The 19,466-nt window shown below is 41.2% G+C and overlaps 1 protein-coding gene across 1 annotated transcript in view; it reads left to right on the top strand.

Annotated features, from left to right (window-relative positions):
• Positions 1-19,466, top strand: part of corin (corin, serine peptidase) — a 122,359-nt gene that overhangs the window by 53,590 nt on the left and 49,303 nt on the right. Inside the window, exons 5-7 of the mRNA XM_045221717.1 lie at positions 8,499-8,606; positions 12,426-12,536; positions 12,705-12,827. Coding sequence (XP_045077652.1) covers positions 8,499-8,606; positions 12,426-12,536; positions 12,705-12,827 — 342 coding nt within the window. The remainder of the gene's footprint in view (positions 1-8,498; positions 8,607-12,425; positions 12,537-12,704; positions 12,828-19,466) is intronic.

Here is a 19,466-nt window from a genome sequence, read left to right as displayed (position 1 = left end):
TATTCCCTATGGTAGTAGGTATTCCCTATGATAGTAGGTATTCCCTATGGTAGTAGGTATTCCCTATGGTAGTAGGTATTCCCTATGATAGTAGGTATTCCTATGATAGTAGGTATTTCCTATGGTAGTAGGTATTCCCTATGGTAGTAGGTATTCCCTATGGTAGTAGGTATTCCCTATGGTAGTAGGTATTCCCTATGGTAGTAGGTATTCCCTATGGTAGTAGGTATTCCCTATGGTAGTAGGTATTCCCTATGATAGTAGGTATTCCCTATGATAGTAGGTATTCCCTATGATAGTAGGTATTCCCTATGGTAGTAGGTATTCCCTATGGTAGTAGGTATTCCCTATGATAGTAGGTATTCCCTATGATAGTAGGTATTCCCTATGGTAGTAGGTATTCCCTATGATAGTAGGTATTCCCTATGGTAGTAGGTATTCCCTATGGTAGTAGGTATTCCCTATGGTAGTAGGTATTCCCTATGGTAGTAGGTATTCCCTATGATAGTAGGTATTCCCTATGGTAGTAGGTATTCCCTATGGTAGTAGGTATTCCCTATGGTAGTAGGTATTCCCTATGATAGTAGGTATTCCCTATGGTAGTAGGTATTCCCTATGGTAGTAGGTATTCCCTATGATAGTAGGTATTCCCTATGGTAGTAGGTATTCCCTATGGTAGTAGGTATTCCCTATGGTAGTAGGTATTCCCTATGATAGTAGGTATTCCCTATGATAGTAGGTATTCCCTATGATAGTAGGTATTCCCTATGGTAGTAGGTATTCCCTATGGTAGTAGGTATTCCCTATGATAGTAGGTATTCCCTATGGTAGTAGGTATTCCCTATGGTAGTAGGTATTCCCTATGATAGTAGGTATTCCCTATGGTAGTAGGTATTCCCTATGGTAGTAGGTATTCCCTATGGTAGTAGGTATTCCCTATGGTAGTAGGTATTCCCTATGGTAGTAGGTATTCCCTATGGTAGTAGGTATTCCCTATGGTAGTAGGTATTCCCTATGATAGTAGGTATTCCCTATGATAGTAGGTATTCCCTATGGTAGTAGGTATTCCCTATGGTAGTAGGTATTCCCTATGATAGTAGGTATTCCCTATGGTAGTAGGTATTCCCTATGATAGTAGGTATTCCCTATGATAGTAGGTATTCCCTATGGTATTAGGTATTTTCAGGGTGTTAAATGCTACATGCCTGTCTGTTTCCCGACACATTCTCTGTTACCCTGCCAGGCACACTTACACAGACACACACACACACACGGCTCACACACACACGGCTCACACACACACAGACACACACACACGGCTCACACACACACGGCTCACACACACACAGACACACACACACACACACACACACGGCTCACACACACACACACAGACACACGCACACACACACACGGCTCACACACACACACACAGACACACACACACACACACATTACACGCACCACATACACACACTGACAAGACAGTAAATACCACTCTTGATGAATGTGTGAGAAGTCAAACATGAGGGTCTGAAACACAAACACACACACACACACACATACACACACACATACACACACACACACACACAAACCCTGCTGTGGCTTTATTCAGAGAGAATCTGTCTGTCTGTGTATAAATACTTTGACCCACGAGGACACACCAGAATAGATCTGACAGAACGGAGTGAAGTTGCCCCTAGATGCTGATCTGGAGTCAGTTTAGTTAAGGTTAGGATTGGGGGAGGGGAACGAAGGAGTGGCTTCGTAAGAAGCATTTCAAGGTCCTGGAGTGGCCTAGCCAGTCTCCAGATCTCAACCCCATAGAAAATCTTTGGAGGGAGTTGAAAGTCCGTGTTGCCCAGCGACAGCCCCAAAACATCATTGCTCTAGAGGAGATCTGCATGGAGGAATGGGCCAAAATACCAGCAACAGTGTGTGAAAACCTTGTGAAGACTTACAGAAAACGTTTGACCTGTGTCATTGCCAACAAAGGGTATATAACAAAGTATTGAGAAACTTTTGTTATTGACCAAATACTTATTTTCCACCATAATTTGCAAATAAATTCATTAAAAATCCTACAATGTGATTTTCTGGATTTTTTTTCTCAATTTGTCTGTCATAGTTGACGTGTACCTATGATGAAAATTACAGGCCTCTCTCATCTTTTTAAGTGGGAGAACATGCACAATTGGTGGCTGACTAAATACTTTCCCCCCACTGTATATATGCAAGGACCATGTTTTCCACTCAGTTTCAACCTGTTGTTGAACTTCTTTCTTCAAATTGATCAATCACAGCGAGGTTAGCTTTAAAAGCATGGTACTGTTTTGATGATAAGTGTTTGATGTGATTTAAGAACACATTTGCATTGACGTCAGAGTGGTTAGAGGGACAATAGAGCCCTGAGTACCAGGCCATTAGGGACCAGATGGTTAGAGGGACAATAGAGCCCTGAGTACCAGGCCATTAGGGACCTGATGGTTAGAGGGACAATAGAGCCCTGAGTACCAGGCCATTAGGGACCAGATGGTTAGAGGGACAATAGAGCCCTGAGTACCAGACCATTAGGGACCAGATGGTTAGAGGGACAATAGAGCCCTGAGTACCAGGCCATTAGGACCTGATGGTTAGAGGGACAATAGAGCCCTGAGTACCAGGCCATCAGGACCAGATGGTTAGAGGGACAATAGAGCCCTGAGTACCAGGCCATTAGGACCTGATGGTTAGAGGGACAATAGAGCCCTGAGTACCAGGCCATTAGGGACCAGATGGTTAGAGGGACAATAGAGCCCTGAGTACCAGGCCATTAGGACCTGATGGTTAGAGGGACAATAGAGCCCTGAGTACCAGACCATTAGGACCTGATGGTTAGAGGGCCAATAGAGCGCTGAGTACCAGACAATTAGGACCTGATGGTTAGAGGGACAATAGAGCGCTGAGTACCAGACCATTAGGACCTGATGGTTAGAGGGACAATAGAGCCCTGAGTACCAGACCATTAGGACCTGATGGTTAGAGGGACAATAGAGCCCTGAGTACCAGACCATTAGGACCTGATGGTTAGAGGGACAATAGAGCCCTGAGTACCAGGCCATTAGGACCTGATGGTTAGAGGGACAATAGAGCCCTGAGTACCAGGCCATCAGGACCTGATGATCAGAGGGACAATAGAGCCCTGAGTACCAGGCCATTAGGACCTGATGGTTAGAGGGACAATAGAGCCCTGAGTACCAGGCCATCAGGACCTGATGATCAGAGGGACAATAGAGCCCTGAGTACCAGGCCATCAGGACCAGATGGTTAGAGGGACAATAGAGCCCTGAGTACCAGGCCATCAGGACCTGATGGTTAGAGGGACAATAGAGCCCTGAGTACCAGGCCATTAGGACCTGATGGTCAGAGGGACAATAGAGCCCTGAGTACCAGGCCATTAGGACCTGATGGTTAGAGGGACAATAGAGCCCTGAGTACCAGGCCATTAGGACCTGATGGTTAGAGGGACAATAGAGCCCTGAGTACCAGGCCATTAGGACCTGATGGTTAGAGGGACAATAGAGCCCTGAGGACCAGGCCATTAGGACCTGATGATCAGAGGGACAATAGAGCCCTGAGTACCAGGCCATTAGGACCTGATGGTTAGAGGGACAATAGAGCCCTGAGTACCAGGCCATCAGGACCAGATGGTTAGAGGGACAATAGAGCCCTGAGTACCAGGCCATCAGGACCTGATGGTTAGAGGGACAATAGAGCCCTGAGTACCAGGCCATCAGGACCTGATGATCATTGGCTAGTTGGGTTCTACCAAGGCATGTCCAGAGAACATGGAGTTTTACTGTGGTCATGACTCATGACTGCCGGTGCGGCAGTAATATGCATATTCTGATTTAAAGCCACCAGCCACCACTGACTATAACACACATCCAGTTTATATATTCATTCAATGTTACGTGTGAATGTTTGGTGTGTTTGTGTTTGGTGTGTGTGTTCAGTGTGTGTGTTTGGTGTGTTTGTGTTTGGTGTGTGTGTTCAGTGTGTATGTCCATGCTCGTTTGTGTGTTTGGTGTGTGTGTGTTCAGTGTGTGTGTGTTTGTTTTGTGTGCATGCTCTTGTGTGTGGCAGCTGGTCGTCAAAGCCACCTAATGAGGGTGTAGGGAGGGATCCTTGGAATGTTGTGGAAGACTGAAAGAGAGAGGGAGGACAGGAAGGGAGGAGAGAGAATGGGGAGGGAGGACAGGAAGGGAGGAGAGAGAATGGGGAGGGAGGACAGGAAGGGAGGAGAGGGAATGGGGAGGGAGGACAGGAAGGGAGGAGAGAGAATGGGGAGGGAGGACAGGAAGGGAGGAGAGAGAATGGGGGAGGGAGGACAGGAAGGGAGGAGAGAGAATGGGGAGGGAGGACAGGAAGGGAGGAGAGGGAATGGGGAGGGAGGACAGGAAGGGAGGAGAGAGAATGGGGAGGGAGGACAGGAAGGGAGGAGAGAGAATGTGGGAGGGAGGACAGGAAGGGAGGAGAGAGAGAATGGGGGATGGAGGACAGGAAGGAAAGAGAGAGAATGGGGGAAGGAGGACAGGAAGGGAGGAGAGAGAATGGGGGAGGGAGGACAGGAAGGGAGGAGAGAGAATGGGGGAGGGAGGACAGGAAGGGAGGAGAGAGAATGGGGGAGGGAGGACAGGAAGGGAGGAGAGAGAATGGGGAAGGGAGGACAGAGAAAGGAAGGAGTTAGGAATGTTCTCATGTTTGTTGATGTTAAAGTGACCTGGAGCTCCTCTTCTCCTTTTAATGAACAAAACAAAAACAATAACAAATACGCTGTGGGGCGCTGTTTCCCCTAATGTTCAGCTATAAACAGTTAAACTACAATACGCTGTGGGGCGCTGTTTCCCCTAATGTTCAGCTTTAAACAGTTAAACTACAATACGCTGTGGGGCGCTGTTTCCACTAAAGTTCAGCTTTAAACAGTTAAACTACAATACGCTGCTAGCGCTGTTTCCCCTAATGTTCAGCTTTAAACAGTTAAACTACAATACGCTGCTAGCGCTGTTTCCCCTAATGTTCAGCTTTAAACAGTTAAACTACAATACGCTGTGGGGCGCTGTTTCCCCTAATGTTCAGCTTTAAACAGTTAAACTACAATACGCTGCGGGGCGCTGTTTCCCCTAATGTTCAGCTATAAACAGTTAAACTACAATACGCTGCTAGTGCTGTTTCCCCTAATGTTCAGCTTTAAACAGTTAAACTACAATACGCTGTGGGGCGCTGTTTCCCCTAATGCTCAGCTTTAAACAGTTAAACTACAATACGCTGTGGGGCGCTGTTTCCACTAATGTTTAGCTTTAAACAGTTAAACTACAATACGCTGTGGGGCGCTGTTTCCCCTAATGTTCAGCTTTAAACAGTTAAACTACAATACGCTGTGGGGCGCTGTTTCCCCTAATGCTCAGCTTTAAACAGTTAAACTACAATACGCTGTGGGGCGCTGTTTCCACTAATGTTTAGCTTTAAACAGTTAAACTACAATACGCTGTGGGGCGCTGTTTCCCCTAATGTTCAGCTTTAAACAGTTAAACCACAATACGCTGCTAGCGCTGTTTCCCCTAATGTTCAGCTTTAAACAGTTAAACTACAATACGCTGTGGGGCGCTGTTTCCCCTAATGTTCAGCTTTAAACAGTTAAACTACAATACGCTGCGGGGCGCTGTTTCCCCTAATGTTCAGCTTTAAACAGTTAAACTACAATACGCTGTGGGGCGCTGTTTCCCCTAATGTTCAGCTTTAAACAGTTAAACTAAAATACGCTGTGGGGCGCTGTTTCCCCTAATGTTCAGCTTTAAACAGTTAAACTACAATACGCTGCTAGCGCTGTTTCTCCTAATGTTCAGCTTTAAACAGTTAAACTAAAATACGCTGTGGGGCGCTGTTTCCCCTAATGTTCAGCTTTAAACAGTTAAACTACAATACGCTGCGGGGCGCTGTTTCCCCTAATGTTCAGCTTTAAACAGTTAAACTACAATACGCTGTGGGGCGCTGTTTCCCCTAATGTTCAGCTTTAAACAGTTAAACTACAATACGCTGCTAGCGCTGTTTCTCCTAATGTTCAGCTTTAAACAGTTAAACTACAATACGCTGCTAGCGCTGTTTCCCCTAATGTTCAGCTTTAAACAGTTAAACTAAAATACGCTGTGGGGCGCTGTTTCCCCTAATGTTCAGCTTTAAACAGTTAAACTACAATACGCTGCTAGCGCTGTTTCTCCTAATGTTCAGCTTTAAACAGTTAAACTAAAATACGCTGTGGGGCGCTGTTTCCCCTAATGTTCAGCTTTAAACAGTTAAACTAAAATACGCTGTGGGGCGCTGTTTCCCCTAATGTTCAGCTTTAAACAGTTAAACTACAATACGCTGCTAGCGCTGTTTCTCCTAATGTTCAGCTTTAAACAGTTAAACTAAAATACGCTGTGGGGCGCTGTTTCCCCTAATTTTCAGCTTTAAACAGTTAAACTACAATACGCTGCGGGGCGCTGTTTCCCCTAATGTTCAGCTTTAAACAGTTAAACTACAATACGCTGCTAGCGCTGTTTCCCCTAATGTTCAGCTTTTAACAGTTAAACTACAATATGCTGCTAGCGCTGTTTCCCCTAATGTTCAGCTTTAAACAGTTAAACTACAATACGCTGCTAGCGCTGTTTCCCCTAATGTTCAGCTTTTAACAGTTAAACTACAATACGCTGTGGGGCGCTGTTTCCCCTAATGTTCAGCTTTAAACAGTTAAACTACAATACGCTGTGGGGCGCTGTTTCCCCTAATGTTCAGCTTTAAACAGTTAAACTACAATACGCTGTGGGGCGCTGTTTCCCCTAATGTTCAGCTTTAAACAGTTAAACTACAATACGCTGTGGGGCGCTGTTTCCCCTAATGTTCAGCTTTAAACAGTTAAACTACAATACGCTGTGGGGCGCTGTTTCCCCTAATGTTCAGCTTTAAACAGTTAAACTACAATACGCTGCGGGGCGCTGTTTACGCTAATGTTCAGCTTTAAACAGTTAAACTACAATACGCTGTGGGGCGCTGTTTACGCTAATGTTCAGCTATAAACAGTTAAACTACAATACGCTGTGGGGCTCTGTTTCCCCTAATGTTCAGCTATAAACAGTTAAACTACAATACGTTGTGGGGCGCTGTTTCCCCTAATGCTCAGCTTTAAACAGTTAAACTACAATACGCTGCTAGCTCTGTTTCCCCTAATGTTCAGCTATAAACAGTTAAACTACAATACGCTGTGGGGCGCTGTTTCCCCTAATGTTCAGCTTTAAACAGTTAAACTACAATACGCTGCTAGCTCTGTTTCCCCTAATGTTCAGCTATAAACAGTTAAACTACAATACGCTGTGGGGCGCTGTTTCCCCTAATGTTCAGCTTTAAACAGTTAAACTACAATACGCTGTGGGGCGCTGTTTCCCCTAATGTTCAGCTTTAAACAGTTAAACTACAATACGCTGCTAGCGCTGTTTCCCCTAATGTTCAGCTATAAACAGTTAAACTACAATACGCTGCTAGCGCTGTTTCCCCTAATGTTCAGCTTTAAACAGTTAAACTACAATACGCTGCTAGCGCTGTTTCCCCTAATGTTCAGCTTTAAACAGTTAAACTACAATACGCTGCTAGCGCTGTTTCCCCTAATGTTCAGCTTTAAACAGTTAAACCACAATACGCTGTGGGGCGCTGTTTCCCCTAATGTTCAGCTTTTAACAGTTAAACTACAATACGCTGCTAGCGCTGTTTCCCCTAATGTTCAGCTTTAAACAGTTAAACTACAATACGCTGCTAGCGCTGTTTCCCCTAATGTTCAGCTTTAAACAGTTAAACCACAATACGCTGTGGGGCGCTGTTTCCCCTAATGTTCAGCTTTAAACAGTTAAACTACAATACGCTGCTAGCGCTGTTTCCCCTAATGTTCAACTTTAAACAGTTAAACCACAATACCGGGTCCCCTAATGTTCAGCTTTAAACAGTTAAACCACAATACGCTGTGGGGCGCTGTTTCCCCTAATGTTCAGCTTTAAACAGTTAAACTACAATACGCTGCTAGCGCTGTTTCCCCTAATGTTCAGCTTTAAACAGTTAAACTACAATACGCTGTGGGGCGCTGTTTCCCCTAATGTTCAGCTTTAAACAGTTAAACTACAATACGCTGCGGGGCGCTGTTTCCCCTAATGGATATAGGGTGCCCCTATGTTGAAGACATTTGATAAACAGAGAGAGAAACGGTGTTGTGGAAATAAAATACATTTGATAGACAGAGAGAGAAACTGTGTTGTGGCTGTTGAAGACATTTGATAGACAGAGAGAGGAACTGTTGTGGCTGTTGAAGACTTGTCTGTCTATTGAATGACTCATGCTTCACAGAAAGAGAAAGGGAGAGAAACAGCTGGAGGTTGAATGAATGAATCACTCGTCAATTCAATCTAATTTGGTTTCCTTTCCCCCCCCCCCAGTGTGTGAAGAAGAGGAGTTTAGGTGTGGGACGGGGCGCTGTGTGTCTCTCTCTATGGTGTGTGATGGATACGATGACTGTGGAGATCTCAGCGACGAGCACAGCTGTGGTGAGAACACACACACACACACACAGAATACACACACACTGAGGGACATGGATGCACGTATACTCACACACACACTATACACACACACACTATACACACACACACTATACAGTCTATTTGATACCAACAGAGACCAAAATAGTCCAGTAGAGTCCAGTAGATTAAAGACAATTAGAGTAGAGATCAGTAGAGTAGAGATCATTAGAGTAGAGATCAGTAGAGTAGAGATCATTAGAGTAGAGATCATTAGAGTAGAGGCCAGTAGAGTAGAGGCCAGTAGAGTAGAGGCCAGTAGAGTAGAGACCAGTAGAGTAGAGGCCAGTAGAGTAGAGGCCAGTAGAGTAGAGACCAGTAGAGTAGAGGCCAGTAGAGTAGAGATCATTAGAGTAGAGGCCAGTAGAGTAGAGGCCAGTAGAGTAGAGGCCAGTAGAGTAGAGGCCAGTAGAGTAGAGACCAGTAGAGTAGAGGCCAGTAGAGTAGAGGCCAGTAGAGTAGAGGCCAGTAGAGTAGAGACCAGTAGAGTAGAGGCCAGTAGAGTAGAGATCATTAGAGTAGAGGCCAGTAGAGTAGAGATCAGTAGAGTAGAGGCCAGTAGAGTAGAGGCCAGTAGAGTAGAGATTAGTAGAGTCCAGTAAAGACAAGTAGAGCTCAGTAGAGTCCTGTAGAGCCCAGTAGAGTCCTGTAGAGCCCAGTAGAGTCCTGTAGAGACTAGTAGAGTCCTGTAGAGACTAGTAGAGTCCTGTAGAGACTAGTAGAGTCCTGTAGAGACTAGTAGAGTCCTGTAGAGACTAGTAGAGTCCTGTAGAGACTAGTAGAGTCCTGTAGAGACTAGTAGAGTCCTGTAGAGACTAGTAGAGTCCTGTAGAGTTCTGTAGAGACTAGTATAGTCCTGTAGAGACTAGTAGAGTCCTGTAGAGACTAGTAGAGTTCTGTAGAGACTAGTATAGTCCTGTAGAGACCTGTAGAGTCCTGTAGAGACTAGTAGAGTCCTGTAGAGACTAGTAGAGTCCTGTAGAGACTAGTAGAGTCCTGTAGAGACTAGTAGAGTCCTGTAGAGACTAGTAGAGTCCTGTAGAGACTAGTAGAGTCCTGTAGAGTTCTGTAGAGACTAGTATAGTCCTGTAGAGACTAGTAGAGTCCTGTAGAGACCTGTAGAGTCCTGTAGAGACTAGTATAGTCCTGTAGAGACTAGTAGAGTCATGTAGAGACCTTTAGAAACGTTTAGAGACCAGTAGAGAACTTTAGAGACCAGTAAGGTCCAGTAGAAAACATAGATACCAGTAGAGTACTTCAGAGACCAGTGGAGTGCCAGTACAGTAGAGGCCAATGCAGTGCCAGTGGTGTAGAGCCCAGTAGAGTCTTGTACAGAATTGTAGAGACTAACAGAGTCCTGTACAGACTAGCAGAGACTAGTAGAGACTAGTAGAGCCCAGTAGAGTCCTGTAGAGACTATAGAGTCCTGTAGATCTCAGTAGAGTCCTGTAGAGACCTTTAGAAAACGTTATAGACTAGTAGAGACCAGTAGAGAACATTAGAGACCAGTAGAGTCCAGTAGAGACTGGTAGCATCCTGTAAAGAATAGTAGAGCCCAGTAGAGTCCTGTAGAGCCCAGTAGAGTCCTGTAGAGTCCTGTAGAGACTAGTAGAGTCCTGTAGAGACTAGTAGAGTCCTGTAGAGACTAGTAGAGTCCTGTAGAGTCCTGTAGAGACTAGTAGAGTCCTGTAGAGACTAGTAGAGTCCTGTAGAGACTAGTAGAGTCCAGTAGAGTCCAGTAGAGTCCTGTAGAGCCCAGTAGAGTCCTGTAGAGCCCAGTAGAGTCCTGTAGAGTCATGTAGAGTTCTGTAGAGACTAGTAGAGTCCTGTAGAGACTAGTAGAGTTCTGTAGAGACTAGTATAGTCCTGTAGAGACCTGTAGAGTCATGTAGAGACCTTTAGAAACGTTTAGAGACCAGTAGAGAACTTTAGAGACCAGTAAGGTCCAGTAGAAAACATAGATACCAGTAGAGTACTTCAGAGACCAGTGGAGTGCCAGTACAGTAGAGGCCAATGCAGTGCCAGTGGTGTAGAGCCCAGTAGAGTCTTGTACAGAATTGTAGAGACTAACAGAGTCCTGTACAGACTAGCAGAGACTAGTAGAGACTAGTAGAGCCCAGTAGAGTCCTGTAGAGACTATAGAGTCCTGTAGATCTCAGTAGAGTCCTGTAGAGACCTTTAGAAAACGTTATAGACTAGTAGAGACCAGTAGAGAACATTAGAGACCAGTAGAGTCAAGTAGAGACTGGTAGCATCCTGTAAAGAATAGTAGAGCCCAGTAGAGTCCTGTAGAGACTAGTAGAGTCCTGTAGAGTCCTGTAGAGACTAGTAGAGTCCTGTAGAGACTAGTAGAGTCCAGTAGAGTCCTGTAGAGCCCAGTAGAGTCCTGTAGAGTCATGTAGAGTTCTGTAGAGACTAGTAGAGTCCTGTAGAGACTAGTAGAGTTCTGTAGAGACTAGTAGAGTCCTGTAGAGACTAGTAGAGTCCTGTAGAGACTAGTAGAGTCCTGTAGAGACTAGTAGAGTCCTGTAGAGTTCTGTAGAGACTAGTAGAGTCCTGTAGAGACTAGTATAGTCCTGTAGAGACTAGTAGAGTTCTGTAGAGACTAGTATAGTCCTGTAGAGACTATAGAGTCCTGTAGATCTCAGTAGAGTCCTGTAGAGACCTTTAGAAAACGTTATAGACTAGTAGAGACCAGTAGAGAACTTTAGAGACCAGTAGAGTCAAGTAGAGACTGGTAGCATCCTGTAAAGAATAGTAGAGCCCAGTAGAGTCCTGTAGAGACTAGTAGAGTCCTGTAGAGTCCTGTAGAGACTAGTAGAGTCCTGTAGAGACTAGTAGAGTCCAGTAGAGTCCAGTAGAGTCCTGTAGAGACTAGTAGAGTCCTGTAGAGACTAGTAGAGACTAGTAGAGTCCTGTAGAGACTAGTAGAGTCCTGTAGAGCCCAGTAGAGTCATGTAGAGACTAGTAGAGTTCTGTAGAGTCATGTAGAGACCTGTAGAGACTAGTATAGTCCAGTAGAGTCCTGTAGAGACTAGTAGAGCCCAGTAGAGTCCTGTAGAGACTATATAGTCCTGTAGAGACTATATAGTCCTGTAGAGACTAGTAGAGCCCAGTAGAGTCCTGTAGAGACTAGTAGAGTCCTGTAGAGACTAGTAGAGTCCTGTAGAGACTAGTAGAGTCCTGTAGAGACTAGTAGAGCCCAGTAGAGTCCTGTAGAGACTAGTAGAGCCCAGTAGAGTCCTGTAGAGACTATAGAGTCCTGTAGATCTCAGTAGAGTCCTGTAGAGACCTTTAGAAAACGTTATAGACTAGTAGAGACCAGTAGAGAACTTTAGAGACCAGTAGAGTCCAGTAGAGACTGGTAGCGTTCTGTAAAGAATAGTAGAGCCCAGTAGAGTCCTGTAGAGCCCAGTAGAGTCCTGTAGTGTCCTGTAGAGACTAGTAGAGCCCTGTAGAGCCCAGTAGTGTCCTGTGGAGACTAGTAGAGTCCTGTAGAGCCCAGTAGTGTCCTGTAGAGACTAGTAGAGTCCTGTAGAGTCCTGTAGAGCCCAGTAGTGTCCTTTAGAGAATAGCAGAGTTATGTAGAGTCCTGTTTAGAACTTTAGAAACCTTTAGAGACCAGTAGAGACGTTTAGAGTCCAGTAGAGATCTTTGAAGTCCTGTAGACAACTGTAGACACCAGTAGAGACCTTCAGAGACCAGTAGAGACCAGTTGAGTCCTGTGGAGACCAGAAAGACAAGCAGAGACCTGTAAAGTCTCATACTCTATTCTCTGTGTGTCAGTTTGTGACCCAGTTAGAGAGCACCGCTGTGGGGATGGGAGATGTGTTACCAGGGACTGGCTGTGTGATGGAGATCATGACTGCCTGGACAAGAGCGATGAACTAAACTGCTGTAAGTCAACATTATCATCATTATCACAACTTCATTATCAATTCACTCCTTTAATGACATTATCCTTATTATTATCATTACTCACATCTACGTTATCACAAGTATATATTATCATTTGTTGGAGTGTAGGAATGGTCAGTGTGTTCCCTCTCTCTCCTCTCTCCGTAGCCTGTAAGTCCCAGGGTCTGTTGGAGTGTAGGAATGGTCAGTGTGTTCCCAGTGCCTTCAGATGTGACGGAGAGGACGACTGTAAGGATGGCAGTGATGAGGAGAACTGTACACAACAACAGAGTAAGAACACACACAGACACACACTGATAACACAGACACACACACACTGATAACACACACACCCACACACCCACGCACACACTGATAACACACACACACACACACACACACACACACAGATAACACACACACCCACACACACACTGATAACACACACACTGATAACACACACACACTGATAACACACACCCACACACTGATAACACCCACACACACACTGATAACACACACACTGATAACACACACACACACACTGATAACACACACACACACACACCGAGACTGATAACACACCCACCCACACACTGATAACACACACACACACACAAAGACTGATAAACACACACACACACACACACACACTGATAACACACACACACAGACGGATAACACCCACACAGACTGATAACACCCACACAGACTGATAACACCCACGCAGACTGATAACACCCACGCAGACTGATAAAATACGAACAGACTGATAACACCCACACAGACTATTTTGACAAAACTAACCCCAATGGTAAATCTAAGTTCTGGCTATAGTAGTGCTATAGGTCAAATTACGTGCATGTGACAAAACGCTAAATTGTAGCTGGTCCCATTAGATAACATGGTAGACGTTAGCCCTATGCTAACCTCTACAGGTGAGACTGATTATATCCCGCCACAAAGTCCATCAGCCATTTAAAATCGTTGAAGTAGTTGAATGTGTTCCAAGACTTGTTCAAGGATGGAAGCGTCCTTAACATACAGTACCTCAGTCCAACGTCGTGTTCTGGTCATCAAAGCAGATATCGCCTGTATTTGACTGACTGGTCAAAGTGCCCTCGTCAACGTAATTGTTGCAGATTGTGGCAGGGGTTCGAATCTCACATTCCACCCCTTTTGAAATGTTGATTTACATGTATTGTGTTAGTGTGCAGTGCTTGACTAGGACTGAAATAGGTTCTGGTACTCATTTTGGGTGCCGGTACTGTTTATATTTAGGTGCAGGAGCTCCACAATACTTTTGAGCTAATATTCTATAAGAGGTGAAGAAACTCAAGCATTTGAGGTGCCGGTACTCAGTTCTGGTGAGCTCCTGGCCCAAGTCAAGCACTGCTATTGTGTTGTGCTGGTCCCCCTACCTCTGCGGAAGCATAGTTCCCGCTCAGCCCAGTCAAAACTGTTCGCTGCTCTGGCACCCCAATGGTGGAACAAGCTCCCTCACGACGCCAGGACAGCGGAGTCACTCACCACCTTCCGGAGACACTTGAAACCCCACCTCTTTAAGGAATACCTGGGATAGGATAAAGTATTCCTTCTACCCCCCCTTACCCCACCCCAAAGAAAGAAAGAAAGAAAAAGAAAGAAATATTTTTTTTGTAAAGTGGTTATCCCACTTTAAGGTGAATGCACTAATTTATAAGTCGCTCTGGATAAGAGCGTCTGCTAAATGACGTAAATGTAATGTAAATGTTGAAAAGGGCCAACAGTTGAAAATGAAGGTTATGAATGAATTTAATAAGGAGCTACCACTTTCTTCAGCCTTGCACACAAACACACTGCTATTGCGTAATAATCATATTGCATATATTACATGGACGTGTAGGCTATGCATTATTATAGAGCATCAAGGACCGGCAGTGAACAGTTTTATCCTCACAAAAAAAAAGCTTGCTGCGAGGGAGGCTGTAACCCACGGTTACAGTACATTATCTATAGCAGTGTGTGCCACCAAGAAGCTTCTGACAACAATAGCCTACATGAATGCTATTTGACAAATCCAGAAGGTTCTTCTGTTTTTTTTATTTAAATGATGAACGATAAAGTTGTGTAAGGACCTCATTTATATTTTCCCCATAAAAGCACATGGATGTGTGTGAAACTGATCAACAAAAATTGTGTGATTCTGTCATGCAAATGCTAAAACGTGAAAATGTTGTCTAAGTTTTAGTAGTAGCAAGTAGCTTAGTCAACGACGCATCAGTGCAACATTGGCACACAACATTGTGGTACAGACCAAGGGAACAAGGAAACCCTGAATTTGTAGGTTTAAAATATCCCTCTGGTAGCTAGGGTTGACCTATTTTAATAAATGCCATGGTTTGGTGGATATAAAGTCTAAGATCTTTCATAGGCTGATGAAGAACTTGTATCAGGATATGATCAGTATCACCTGTAGAGGTTGGCATAGGGTTAACATGTGCCATGTTATCTAATGGGACCAGCTACAATTGCGCGTTCCGTCACATGCAAGTATATTGACGATTTTCATTGGCGGATACGCATTTTGTCCGTGAGAACCCATTTAACTTTAAATGCTTGCTCAATGGCTTGTTAGGCAATCAGTGTTTGCTCAATAGCTTGTTAGGCAGTAAACATTGTTGTAATTGGCTTCAACAAGCCTATGCATCATACTTCTACCTCAAATATCAAATACTAGGCTCCTGTAAATTGGACTGAATAATAATATGATATAGCCTAGGACTACAGTTAAAACTGCATTATAGGACTGAATAATAATAATATGATATAGCCTAGGACTACTGTTGATACTGCATTATAGGACTGAATAATAATAATATGATATAGCCTAGGACTACTGTTGATACTGCATTATAGGACTGAATAATAATAATATGATATAGCCTAGGACTACTGTTGATACTGCATTATAGGACTGAATAATAATAATATGATATAGTCTAGGACTACTGTTGATACTGCATTATAGGACTGAATAATAATAATATGATATAGTCTAGGACTACTGTTGATACTGCATTATAGGACTGAATAATAATAATATGATATAGGCTAGGACTACTGTTGATACTGCATTATAGGACTGAATAATAATAATATGATATAGTCTAGGACTACTGTTGATACTGCATTATAGGACTGAATAATAATAATATGATATAGGCTAGGACTACTGTTGATACTGCATTATAGGACTGAATAATAATAATATGATATAGTCTAGGACTACTGTTGATACTGCATTATAGGACTGAATAATAATAATATGATATAGGCTAGGACTACTGTTGATACTGCATTATAGGACTGAATAATAATAATATTATATAGTCTAGGACTACTGTTGATACTGCATTATAGGACTGAATAATAATAATATGATATAGGCTAGGACTACTGTTGATACTGCATTATAGGACTGAATAATAATAATATGATATAGGCTAGGACTACTGTTGATACTGCATTATAGGACTGAATAGTAATAATATGATATAGTCTAGGACTACTGTTGATACTGCATTATAGGACTGAATAATAATAATATGATATAGGCTAGGACTACTGTTGATACTGCATTATAGGACTGAATAATAATAATATGATATAGGCTAGGACTACTGTTGATACTGCATTATAGGACTGAATAATAATAATATGATATAGCCTAGGACTACTGTTGATACTGCATTATAGGACTGAATAATAATAATATGATATAGTCTAGGACTACTGTTGATACTGCATTATAGGACTGAATAATAATAATATGATATAGTCTAGGACTACTGTTGATACTGCATTATAGGACTGAATAATAATAATATGATATAGGCTAGGACTACTGTTGATACTGCATTATAGGACTGAATAATAATAATATGATATAGGCTAGGACTACTGTTGATACTGCATTATAGGACTGAATAATAATAATATGATATAGGCTAGGACTACTGTTGATACTGCATTATAGGACTGAATAATAATAATATGATATAGTCTAGGACTACTGTTGATACTGCATTATAGGACTGAATAATAATAATATGATATAGGCTAGGACTACTGTTGATACTGCATTATAGGACTGAATAATAATAATATGATATAGTCTAGGACTACTGTTGATACTGCATTATAGGACTGAATAATAATAATATGATATAGTCTAGGACTACTGTTGATACTGCATTATAGGACTGAATAATAATAATATGATATAGGCTAGGACTACTGTTGATACTGCATTATAGGACTGAATAATAATAATATGATATAGGCTAGGACTACTGTTGATACTGCATTATAGGACTGAATAATAATAATATGATATAGTCTAGGACTACTGTTGATACTGCATTATAGGACTGAATAATAATAATATGATATAGTCTAGGACTACTGTTGATACTGCATTATAGGACTGAATAATAATAATATGATATAGTCTAGGACTACTGTTGATACTGCATTATAGGACTGAATAATAATAATATGATATAGGCTAGGACTACTGTTGATACTGCATTATAGGACTGAATAATAATAATATGATATAGGCTAGGACTACTGTTGATACTGCATTATAGGACTGAATAATAATAATATGATATAGTCTAGGACTACTGTTGATACTGCATTATAGGACTGAATAATAATATGATATAGTCTAGGACTACTGTTGATACTGCATTATAGGACTGAATAATAATAATATGATATAGGCTAGGACTACTGTTGATACTGCATTATAGGACTGAATAATAATAATATGATATAGGCTAGGACTACTGTTGATACTGCATTATAGGACTGAATAATAATAATATGATATAGGCTAGGACTACTGTTGATACTGCATTATAGGACTGAATAATAATAATATGATATAGTCTAGGACTACTGTTGATACTGCATTATAGGACTGAATAATAATAATATGATATAGGCTAGGACTACTGTTGATACTGCATTATAGGACTGAATAATAATAATATGATATAGGCTAGGACTACTGTTGATACTGCATTATAGGACTGAATAATAATAATATGATATAGTCTAGGACTACTGTTGATACTGCATTATAGGACTGAATAATAATAATATGATATAGTCTAGGACTACTGTTGATACTGCATTATAGGACTGAATAATAATAATATGATATAGGCTAGGACTACTGTTGATACTGCATTATAGGACTGAATAATAATAATATGATATAGTCTAGGACTACTGTTGATACTGCATTATAGGACTGAATAATAATAATATGATATAGTCTAGGACTACTGTTGATACTGCATTATAGGACTGAATAATAATAATATGATATAGGCTAGGACTACTGTTGATACTGCATTATAGGACTGAATAATAATAATATGATATAGGCTAGGACTACTGTTGATACTGCATTATAGGACTGAATAATAATAATATGATATAGTCTAGGACTACTGTTGATACTGCATTATAGGACTGAATAATAATAATATGATATAGGCTAGGACTACTGTTGATACTGCATTATAGGACTGAATAATAATAATATGATATAGGCTAGGACTACTGTTGATACTGCATTATAGGACTGAATAATAATAATATGATATAGTCTAGGACTACTGTTGATACTGCATTATAGGACTGAATAATAATAATATGATATAGGCTATGACTACTGTTGATACTGCATTATAGGACTGAATAATAATAATATGATATAGTCTAGGACTACTGTTGATACTGCATTATAGGACTGAATAATAATAATATGATATAGGCTAGGACTACTGTTGATACTGCATTATAGGACTGAATAATAATAATATGATATAGGCTAGGACTACTGTTGATACTGCATTATAGGACTGAATAATAATAATATGATATAGTCTAGGACTACTGTTGATACTGCATTATAGGACTGAATAATAATAATATGATATAGGCTAGGACTACTGTTGATACTGCATTATAGGACTGAATAATAATAATATGATATAGGCTAGGACTACTGTTGATACTGCATTATAGGACTGAATAATAATAATATGATATAGTCTAGGACTACTGTTGATACTGCATTATAGGACTGAATAATAATAATATGATATAGGCTAGGACTACTGTTGATACTGCATTATAGGACTGAATAATAATAATATGATATAGGCTAGGACTACTGTTGATACTGCATTATAGGACTGAATAATAATAATATGATATAGTCTAGGACTACTGTTGATACTGCATTATAGGACTGAATAATAATAATATGATATAGGCTAGGACTACTGTTGATACTGCATTATAGGACTGAATAATAATAATATGATATAGTCTAGGACTACTGTTGATACTGCATTATAGGACTGAATAATAATAATATGATATAGGCTAGGACTACTGTTGATACTGCATTATAGGACTGAATAATAATAATATGATATAGGCTAGGACTACTGTTGATACTGCATTATAGGACTGAATAATAATAATATGATATAGTCTAGGACTACTGTTGATACTGCATTATAGGACTGAATAATAATAATATGATATAGGCTAGGACTACTGTTGATACTGCATTATAGGACTGAATAATAATAATATGATATAGGCTAGGACTACTGTTGATACTGCATTATAGGACTGAATAATAATAATATGATATAGGCTAGGACTACTGTTGATACTGCATTATAGGACTGAATAATAATAATATGATATTATAAAAAAAATCATAATAATAATAAAACATTATAATAAAAAAACTGTATAAAAAAATATATTTTTTTTAAACAGTAGAAAGACAAAAACAAAAATTAGGGAAAAATAATTAAAAAATACAACAAATATATATATAAAACAAATGAA

This window comes from Coregonus clupeaformis, chromosome 8 (genome assembly GCF_020615455.1).
Source record: "Coregonus clupeaformis isolate EN_2021a chromosome 8, ASM2061545v1, whole genome shotgun sequence".
Classification (NCBI taxonomy): domain Eukaryota; kingdom Metazoa; phylum Chordata; class Actinopteri; order Salmoniformes; family Salmonidae; genus Coregonus; species Coregonus clupeaformis.
Note: the sequence above shows the minus strand (reverse complement) of the source record. Positions and strands in the feature narration are given on the sequence as shown.